Source organism: Amblyomma mixtum, chromosome 9 (assembly GCF_055824585.1).
Source record: "Amblyomma mixtum isolate Tamu chromosome 9, ASM5582458v1, whole genome shotgun sequence".
NCBI lineage: Eukaryota > Metazoa > Arthropoda > Arachnida > Ixodida > Ixodidae > Amblyomma > Amblyomma mixtum.
Window position 1 is genome coordinate 119,695,624 of NC_143020.1, and position 10,723 is coordinate 119,706,346.

General features: G+C 48.5%; 1 protein-coding gene across 1 annotated transcript; it reads right to left on the reverse strand.

The window, feature by feature from the left end:
* Nucleotides 1-286: 286 nt before the first annotated feature.
* Nucleotides 287-4,148, reverse strand: LOC149330992 (uncharacterized). The gene is made up of 3 exons (XM_089560040.1): nucleotides 3,147-4,148; nucleotides 1,058-1,147; nucleotides 287-370 (listed from the first exon to the last, which is right to left on the reverse strand). Exons 1-3 carry the CDS (start codon nucleotides 4,146-4,148, stop codon nucleotides 287-289), a joined length of 1,176 nt encoding a protein of 391 aa, XP_089416166.1.
* Nucleotides 4,149-10,723: the final 6,575 nt, after the last annotated feature.

Genomic DNA, 10,723 nt, shown 5'->3' on the forward strand with positions numbered 1-10,723 from the left:
ACACTTTTTGCAGAAAAAAACGATATTGCGATAGAAACAAGGAGTAGGCAGAATTTTATTTTGTCGCTTACTGTGTCTTCAACAGTGTTTTCGTCTCGTAACGTAGAAAACATGTCTTGTTTGTCTTGTCATACATGTCTTGTCATAGAAAACGTTTGTTGCTGTCTTGTGTTCAAGCTGTAGAGAGCGTTACAGAAAAGTCTTTATTTTCTTTAAAGCAAACTTTATTGTCATTTCAGCAATGCGAACCCCATCAACGAATCTATCCTTGAGTGCTTGAGGTTCATCATAGATGTCCACAATACGGAGCTTCAGACTTGCGGCCAGTCTGGACGAGAAGAAGTGAGTACGTCATCACGACGCCCACGAACTGCGAAGAACCATAAAAAATGAACATGAGATGGGGCAGTGCTAAAGCCAAATGCGTTGAGTACGCAAAGATACAAATGTTTACAGAGAGAAGACAAACCCCAGTGTCTCTCTGTGCCTCTCCAGAAACACTTCAACTCAGCCATGCCGTTAGGAAAGGGTGATGGCGGCAGTCATAGGAAACGGATACAAATTGGCGCCAAAGTGTGCAGCTCAGGATTATTTTCGACTACCCGAAGTCATTTAACATGTGCAGGCATGCGACATCACACGGGGCCTTTTTCGAGTTTGTCCTTCAATGAAATGAGTCCGCGGCGGCCAGGAATACATTCCGGCAACCCTTGATCAAGAAATGAATGACGTGAGCTCTGAGCTGCAATGGTGGATTGCTTTGTGTGACAGCAAGAAGCATTTCTCCTGGCAGTAAAAGTCGTGCTTTCTTCAGCGTTATATTAAGATACCGGTCCATTGAAACTGCAACCGTCGTCAGAGCAGCACAATAATTGCACAGGCTGCTGGACTTGAGACTTATTGACTGCGACTACAACAAAATTGTTGCATGGCCAACAACGGTTAGTTTGAGGTGTATGGGGCTGCACCGCGGAGCGAATATCTGCAATGTCTTCACCGTGCATGATGGATACTTATGCGGGCGAAAACTGTGAAGTGCTGAGAGCAACCCGCTTACTGAGGTCAGCATTGGTTTGTCGACTTTGAAGAACCCCGAGCCCGTGAAGCAGAGTTGATCTTCGTCAATTGTCAAGGCAAAGAGTTCGATCTGGAAGAGTCACCCCGGAAATAAGGGTCATATAGATAGTGCAAGCAGTTACAGAAGAACCTTCGGTCATGCCGAAGGAAAGCCTCACGCATAAAATAAAGCTTAAAGTTACGCTGCTTACATCTAAGAAGCACAGGTTGTAGACTGCAAAGTACGCTATGTCATACAAAGCGAAATCGATCTTTCTTTAGCTATCGTGCTTTCATAGCAGTAATTTATGACAAAATTTGTCTAAATTTTTTGTCTCCGCTGTGTTTCTTTGACGGTCAATTGATGGTAGCAGAAATTGAGTTGAAATATTAATGGCTTTTTATTCTTTTTAATGCCGGTTTTTTCACAAACCTCTTTGCTTCATATTTGCCCTTTTTGATGTATAGAGAAAGAAGAATGGAAAGGCAGGAATATTAACTAGGCGACGCCCAGTATGCTACCATACAAAGGAGAAGAAGCTGAAGAACAGGAGGGTGAAAAAGAAAGGGTAGAGGGCAGTGAGCGATCATTTTTCAAGTGACCGTAGGGCGTAACTAATAGCGTATACAGACACGCACTGAAAGTTTATAACCTTGAACTCATGCGCATACAGTGGCCCTTTATCCGCAACCTTACCCTGATCCAGAAAGGGAAATAACTTGAAGAATAATGTAGTGGAGCGCATATGGTAGGTTCTCTCAGATCAATGTCGGTTTACCAATATCGCTCAAGAGAAAACTATAGAACAGTATACAACCTTACCGGTACTCACCTATGGGGCAGAAACGTGGAGGCTAACAAAGAGGGTTCAGCTTAAGTTAAGAACAACGCAGCGAGCTGTGGAAAGGAAAATGATAGGTGTAACGTTAAGAGATCGCAAGTGGGCAGAATGTGCGAAAGAACAAACGCGGGTTAATGGCATGCTAGTCGAAATCAAGAGGAAGATAGGGGCTTGGGCACGGTATGTAATGCGCAGGCATAATAACCGCTATTCCTTAAGGGTAATGGAATGGATTTCAAGAGAAGGCAAGCGTGGCAGGGAGCGACAGAAAGTTAACTGGGCGGATGACATTATAAGAAGTTTGCGGGGATGCGGTGGCCACAGCTGGGACATGGGAGAGGCTTTTGCACTGCCCTGGGCGCAATCAGGTTGATGATGATTGTGATGCGTCCATTGGGAACCTGCTCAATTCCAAAGTTGCTCTCGAAAATTTTCGCGTGCTGAGACTTTGCTGAATCGAACTGCAGCTTCTGCCTATGCATCACATCATTCACATCTACTCAGCTTTTAAACATGATTTGCACTGAAAATGGATGTTACTAACGGAAAAAAAAGAGCCTCGGAATATATTTAGTGTCAACCTATAAAAGGCGTCAAGCCTTGGCTCCCTTTCATGGCAAATAAGGAATAAATAGTGTTAATTGCGCGTGGATAAGACAAACTACATCTAAAAAGCACGCCAGAATTCGTGCATGATTAATCAGTAATGCATGGCGGATGTTCCAGCGCTATTAAATGCGCACTAGGTAGGATGAATGCGCTCTGGAACCCGAAGAGTGGTCGTCGTTCTTTACCAGATTGTACAGTCAGGCCGGAATGAAACGCGAACAGAGCATGTCAAGAAAACAAAATATTTTACCTGCCTACTTTCAGCCGAAGTGTACAACTAGCCTGATTCATGTGTCTTGGTAAAGGGCCCACTGAAATGCATAATCGAAAATAGGTTGTAAAGGAATATTTCGCTGCAAAGCAGAAATGTGACATATGCGTGTTCTCGTTTCATTCCGGCCTGACTGTACATAACTAAACCCCACCGTGTCGCGCTGTTCGTATAGAAGATACAGATAAGCACCTGACGGCACGGCTACATACGACTGACCATAAGCTCGCTTTCCGACACAGAAATTTCGGCATACCGTGTGCATCTACGATGAATGGCACCAAAGGAAGACCTGCATACGGCCGGCGCATTTTCTGCTTTGATACGACTTGTCGAAGCTGGCGACAGATTTAAGGAGCCTCCCTTACCTGTAGGCACACACTCTTAGGAAGAGTAAGCGGGGATGCAGATTCCAGTACTGCTTTCAAGTTGACGGCTTCCGCTCGAATGTCTCCTGCTGAAAGCGATACGTCCACTACCGGCATGGCGGTGAAGACCGCGTACAGCACAGTGAAGGAAAGCTTGTCCCAGGATGTTTCAGCGGCAAATAGAGCGTACACGACAACGCAGACTGTCATCGCCGAAAATAGGAAGTTTACGACCACAGCGAAACGGAGGCACTTATCAACCTGCCGCACTATGTCCGTGACGACCGCGAAACCTGAACGAAGCTTTTCGATCGCCCGCGTCATGTCTTTTGCTCTCACCGGCGGGTGAGTACTGCAGAGTACGTGCCTGACACTCTCGGTTTGGAACTTAGTGAAGCGGGAAAGCACAACGCAGAAATACTTCTCGATAAGCAGAACCAGACTGCCTATGACTCCGTAGTACGCAGTGAAGACTATGGCTAGTACATTAAGGCAGAATGCCACTGCGCCCGGCAAGTTTCTGGTCACCTCCGCGATTGCAAAGCCACGGCACAGTGATACAGCTAGCGCGGTCACTGTGAAGAAGGCGATTCTGCAATTCCTCTTGATCCAGAAGTATTCGTCATCCTGGAGGCGGAAGTTGATTGCAAGTTCCAACCGTTTGACCGCCCTGAGTGCTTCGACAATTGTGGGAGTGTTGAAGTTGAGCACAAGGAAGTTCACCAGCACTTTGGTCGCTACGATGAGGTGGAGAAGATTGTACAGGCTCTCGAAGAAGCTCGGAGCACTGTTCATCAATTGTAGGATGCGCTGAATGACCATGAAGGATTCGTACGTGAAAATAGCTACCGTCATGCCAACAACGTAGGCAGCGTACGAGGTGCTGAAGTCCACCTCGTAGCTTTCGAAAGCGCCGTCCCAGGCACGGGAGACGAAGAAACAACAGAAAACTCGCGCAACGCGTGCATGAAGGCGGAATCTCTCTTCGGCAAAGGAACCCATCTATATGAAGCACCGGGCGATGCCAAAGGAGCGTGAAATGTTTAAAGAGGCCTTTTGTTCAGCTTTGATAGTCCACGCAATGCATACAGCTGTTGCGTATTCTGGGGCACCCACAAAACAGCTGGTCGTCTCTACTCAGTAAAATATTATCTCGTTCAGTTGCAAGACGCACAGCTGTTATAGTTTGATGACCGGAAGCCCCTACGGTATGGTTGTGTCGCGATAAATATCCCACGTCGACGATTATTCCTTGGCGCGAAAGTCTGAAGGAAGTGTGAGTACAGGGTTGCAATTTTGCTGCTAACTGTGCACTGCTAGTAGCTGAGTCCGATATTTTTCTGCGACGCGGTTGTAGATCGGGCGCATTTCTATGCGGATCGATACGAATGTCGGAGCAGCCGCTATAAATCAAGAAGATGTAGTTACCACGTCCCAGCAATCCATTTTGAGGTGATTCGTGAGAAAGTTGTCAGCCGAGACAGTTGATAGAACGAGATAGAAGAAAAGTCCATCCATTTTGATGTACAGGATGTCACAGAAACTACCACAATGTTGCATTATACCATGCAGCACTGAGTAGGCTATGAAAACGACGAATGTTTTTATAAAGCCCCGTGCGAACTAACTGCCAATATCAATGAATTCGACTACTCCTTGCTCGAAGTATCCTAGTAGAACTAAGCTTGAAAAAAAGAGACGGCGCCAAGCCTTGAGATTTGAATCGAGTAATGACAGCCACAAACCGGCGAACTCGTAATCTAGAAAAGTTGCTTTAGAAGAGAAGTTATATTTTAGAGCGCAGCAATTTTCCTCTAGAGCGCAACTCTCAAAGCCTGAATCGCACATAGGAATGCAGGTAACAAATTCCAGTATATTATTTTTTGTTCTTGCTGAGGCTCACAATTTTAAGGCAGTTACGTGCTGAAATTGCGCTAAACTAATTGTTACTGAGTTTTTTGTTTCACCAATAAATCCCACCATGATGTTCTTTACCTATTTGCATGTCTGTTTATTATGTGTATGAACGAATTAACTAAACTGCTCTCAAAGCAATGTTCCGAAGCGACGCTCATTGAACAGTTTCTCACTTTGCCCTGCCCCGCAATAGGCAAGCTGTCTCTTCATTTTTCGTAGCAGTGCACAAAACTGGGGCTCTCAAGTGCAACCAACGCGAACTCGTTCCTAACACGAATGGCGTTGAGACGGCGACGGAACTACGCGACTTCTTTCTAGGTGACGTGAGTGGCACGCCACGGCACTCACTGGCCGCATATGTTTTTCAGTCCCGGACTGTCCGGGACTACTTGCGGATTTGAGTCCGGTATTTGTTTTTCTCGGGCAGCCCGAAAGCTCCGCCCACCCGCCTGCGCCGCCATGGCAACGCGTTCGTTTTTCGCCTATGGCAGTTCGCGGGCTACTTGGGGCTGCTGGAAGGCAGCAGACGACAGCTGCACGCCGCGCTGCCAGCCATATTGAGTTAGACTATGTGTGCATTTTGTGCACTTTTCGTGTTCCCGGAGGACGACATTGTGCGTTAAACCTTCACATGAGGTCCTCAGGTGCTCTCTGAGCCACCGTACGACTCTGTTCCTGCATCTTCGTTCTATTTTCTTGAAATCCACCGCACACGGACGCGCATTCGGAGCTGCGAGCGCGTATTGTTTGCTCGTGGCGTCAAGAGGTTCCTGTTCGCTTGTTTTGCGACATGCTGTCTGCGCGCTGACCTGAAAGCATCGCAGGTGAACCACTCGTATACTGCAGCAGCTATAGCGCTTGTAACCAACATTTTTGCCAAGGCTTTCGTCTGTCTGCCCATCCGCGACGAGTTGGACTACTTTGTGCGAACTTCGCCGCAAGCAGTAGCGGCGAGCATACCTCCGAAGCTGAGTTCTGTAATGCACTTACGCTAAGCTAACAGTACGGTCTTAAAATCGACTCAGTAACATGATCGAGCGCACGGCGTTGCTTCGGCGTCGTGGTGGCCGTGGCTTGCGTCGTCTGCTAGCAGATGACAGCTTCCTGGTACGGTAACCGAGGGGGAGCCCGGCTCTGGCGCCGAGTTCGCAAGCAGCCTATGGCAAGTAGTTCATGTTACCATGACGCTGTTTCCTGTCAGAGCGGAAGCCGAGACCTGTCAGCAAGTAGTCCGGGACTGGAAAAGCAAATGCGGCCACAGCCTCTCTGGGGGAGCGCTTTCTCGCATTCACGCAAAATGACAAAGCACTGGGTGCGAAATGGCCTGATCACTCGTCGTAAGTTCTGCTTCGCTGCCATAATTTCATGCGGCAGATTTATTTACTATCACACTTTACCAGGTACACTAACTCTTGTTAACCCTGCTTTTTACTTTTTTTGTTTGCCCTAAGCGCAGTACACTGCTCATAATGTTTATTTTCATAGACCGGTAGCCTCGGGACGAAGCTAGAAAGGGGCGCGAGCTGTGCCAACTTCGTGTTGAATGTCTGGTTCCCGCGATAATAAAACTGCAACGCGCTGCACGAGCGTGCGAGGCTGCAACCGCCAGAGAAAGGCGGAAAAGCGCCCCCTTCACGAACGCGCTGGATACGCGACGATCGGACACATTGGAAAAAGCAGTAAAATAGAACTGCGCGCCAGCCATCGTCACCCGCCATAAACATACTGAGAGCATGCGCAACTGGAGGTTAACGCTTCTTGGAGCGAGCGTTAGTTTAAACCACACTATCCGTCGTTCGCGTTAAACGTGCGGGCGGCTGTACACAAGAAGAAAATGCCAGGACGATGCTAAACACAAGTTTTTTAATAGTTTTGAGGAACGCCGAAGCAGAAGGATAACCAAGCGCACAACGGGATCACACTGCCTCCGTGTTCCAGCGTCGTATTCTGTTCTCTGTTTGGGTACGCGGTCTTTTTTCGTTTGCTCCCTCTTTTTTCTCTTGAGTATATGCACAAACTGGCCGAAAAACCCATACTTCTGCAACTTTATCATTTTCTATTAGAAAGCAGGTACATGACATCATTCCTATGCCAACTGGACGCGACAAGGCTGCTTTCGAACATTCGTGATCTTGCACGACAGCTTCTCCAGTGTTCATCCCTGGTCCCGCGTAGTAGGCACGCTATCTGGAAACCACCCAGCATTTTATACAGAGTGCAGCCGATAACTAGTCTGTAAATGACTATTGCCGAATGCGCTTGTGCCTACTGCTACCCCCGAATTATTTCTTGGTGGGACACAAGTTTGCCCAAAAAGCGCTTCTTTTCAGCCATACGTAATCCCGCCGACAGGAACCTATGCCTGTATCGTTGCCTGTCGTCACCATCACGTAGCAGTGCAAACGGCAGTGACATAGCGGTGTGGCCTGACGATGAGGCAGGCAATGACGAGGCAACTTCCCTTGCGGTGCGTAATTTAACAATAAACGACGCCATACACCCCATGCAGAGTAACGGATAGAAGCGCGTAGTGACAGTTTGAGCGCCATAGCAAGTTTATTGAACAATTTTTAATAAAGTCATCATCATCACCATCAGCCTGACTACACCCACTGCAGGGCAAAGGTCTCTCCCATGTCTCTCCAATTAACCCTGTCCTTTGCCAGTTGCGGCCAATGTATCCCCGCAAACTTCTTAATCTCATCCGCCCACCTAACTTTCTGCCGTGCCCTTCTACGTTTGTTAATAAAGTAACAAGGGCTAGATCGGCATACGTAAGCAGTAATATAGTTTGGTTTGTGGAGGTTTAACGTCCCAAAGCGACGTCCCTATGAAGGACACCGTAGTGAAGGGCTCCGGAAATTTCGACCACCTATGGTGAACTGACATCGTACGTAGGCCGTAATTGTACGTGGGCCTCTACAATTTAAATTGAAAAAGAACAGTCGCAAAAGACAAGGGACAAGAGAAGGAATGTTCACGCCCCAACGACGGGACTATCAACTGAAATTTATTAGAAAATGCATAGTCCCAGCAAGGCCAGCAGAGCATGCGCAACAGCAGCATCACAAATCACAGTTCAAAAAAGACACAAGATATCAGCTCTACCGTGACCGAACTAAAAAAGCGAATTCTTGCTCGAAAGCAAGAGCGAGAAATCTTGGAAGCGTACCATATCAGTATGTATTTTCTAATAAATTTCAACTGATTGTTGAGGCGTGAAAACTCCTTCTCTTGTCCCTTCTCTTTATTGACTGTTTTTTTTTTAATTTACAATGTACCCACTTGCCCGCATTTCTACCCTTCTGCTCTACAATTTCGCCTCCATCGAATTTGTTCCACCTCGGCCGGGACCAGCAGCTGAGCGCCATAACCACTGAGCTACCATGGCGGCGTAAGCAGTAATATCAAGTTTTTTCATCCAAAACGCTCCTAAATACAACCACTATAGTGAACATCTGTTGCCGTCGCTCATGTATGGAGAATTCTTTGTTCGCTTGTCTTTATAGGCTCAGCGCTCATGTATTCGCTAGTTTAAGCTTCTCCTATTTCGTCCCAGCACTGCCAAGTTCAGGAGCAACCACGCCGTCATGTCCGTGCATTGTATCTCTTTGTGGAGTGGAGAGTTGTGCTTGTTGGTGAAAGATCATACTAGGGAAGAGCGCTAACACAGGACGGAGCGAGACACACCGCCTGTGTTCTGTTCTCGCTCCGTCCAGTGTTAGCGCTGTTCCCAATATGATAGCTGTTTGTGTTTGTCACAGTTTTAAGGAGTGAAACCCTTATAAGGATGCGGTGTGGAGGATTATGGCGTAGGAGTTGCTCGTTGCTGTAGACGTTTTGCCCATTGCACTAGCTAGTTTTGAGCTCCGCACTTGAGCTCCGCTTTAGCAGTATGACACGGTAGCTTTAATAGATTAACGCCCAATTGTGCGGATTGGTCATCCTCGACTTTGCATTCAGAGATCCCTGGGAGTCCTCATAACACTCCAGGCGCATTGGTGCAGAGGTCGCTATCGGTGGGTCTTGTGCGGCCAGGGTTGCTGTCTCCGCGCAACCTCTCGCGACCAGTCATCAATTTCAGTGCCACCTGCCACGGTGGTCAGTTTGCTCACAATCCGATGGGCAGGTTGTGATGACGCAGCAAGGTCATGTGACCTAGGTTGGCAATCTGGGGATTCATCGCTCACAACGCCGACACGGACGATGACACCGGATTTTCTACACAGCGGAAGCCTTAAGGCTAGTCGCGTTAATATATGCAGATATATGCAGTTCAGTAGCTTTGTGTCGTGTTATGGTCGTTCGTCGCCCCAGTCAAAGAAGGTCACGGGGATCATTCAGGAGACGAATGCACGAGAAAGGGGAGATTCCAAGGCCCGCACGCATGCGGTACAGTGGCGACGCGAGGCACGGCGGCGTCCAGCGCGACTCGACAGTACAGCTTCCTAAAAGTTGATAACGAGGATGCAGTTGTCTGGCGCATATCGTGGTGATTATGCCGCTGGTCCGAAGAACAGATCGGTGTCCCCACACTCGGAGCCTCCGAGACGGCGGCCGACAGCAGACGTCGACCAGCAAGGTGGTGATCTGAAGTAGTGCACTGCACGGGCTCGGGCCAGCCCGAAAGCCCGGGCCCGGCCCGGCCCGCGGGCCGGGTCGGGCCGGGACATGATTTGTTTTGCCGGGCCTGGGCCGGGCCTGAAGTTGCGGGCCCGGGCCTGGCTCGGGCTTAAAGCTGCGGGCCCGAGCCGGGCTTGGGTCCGTACAGAAACGGCTGGTGTCCGACCTTTCATTCACTATTGCAGAGTGAAGTACACAACTGCGGCATTGAAGCAGCGACACGGATGAGCTATGAGTTTTAGTACGCGCTAAGAAAAAAACTAAGCTTTATTCATTGACTGATTTATTTTCTTATTTCCACACCGCGTTGCAGTAAGAGTGAAATTCATCCGGCCTTAATTGGCCATTGATCGTTCGTCATCCCAAAACATACCTATACACTATGAGAAATGCATTCGGGAAGAACGTATTAGCTTAGGTCGCTTATATTCTTCAATTGCATTCCGTGAAATACTCAAGCCTTTCAGCTTGTCGTTTCTATGTTCGGCTATGAGCTCAACCTGTGAGCTTGCGCTCACTAAAAAAATGTCATCCTACTGCTTGCTAGGCAGCTTTAATATTGTGACGAAGGGAATGGGTTTATTTACAGGATGAACGGGGATATGGGAGCAAACAGTGAAACGGTGAACGGTCAGCGTCGAGCCAGTCCCAGTCTCGAGTACGCGCCCCTTCGTCGTCCTCTTCTCCTCCGCTGCGCCCTTCGTCTTCTTCACTTGCTCCGAAGCGCGGCCCGGCGTAAGTTGCGTAGCAGCCCGGCATAAGTTCCGTAACACTTCTCCCCGGGCAGACGAAGCTCGGCCCCGAGCGAGTTAGGACCTAGGATGGCAGCGCTTCAGTCGAGCCACGTGAGCGACCTGTGTCTTTCGTGAGCGGCGATTCGCCGAGGTCACTTTCGCGATAACATAGGTGACTTCACTCAGCCGGCTGATAATGACAAAGGGCCCGGCGTACTTCCAAAGGAATTTCTGGTACAGGCCCCGACGGCGTAATGGTGTCCAAAGCCAAACGAGATCTCCGGGTGCGTAGGTCACTGCCAT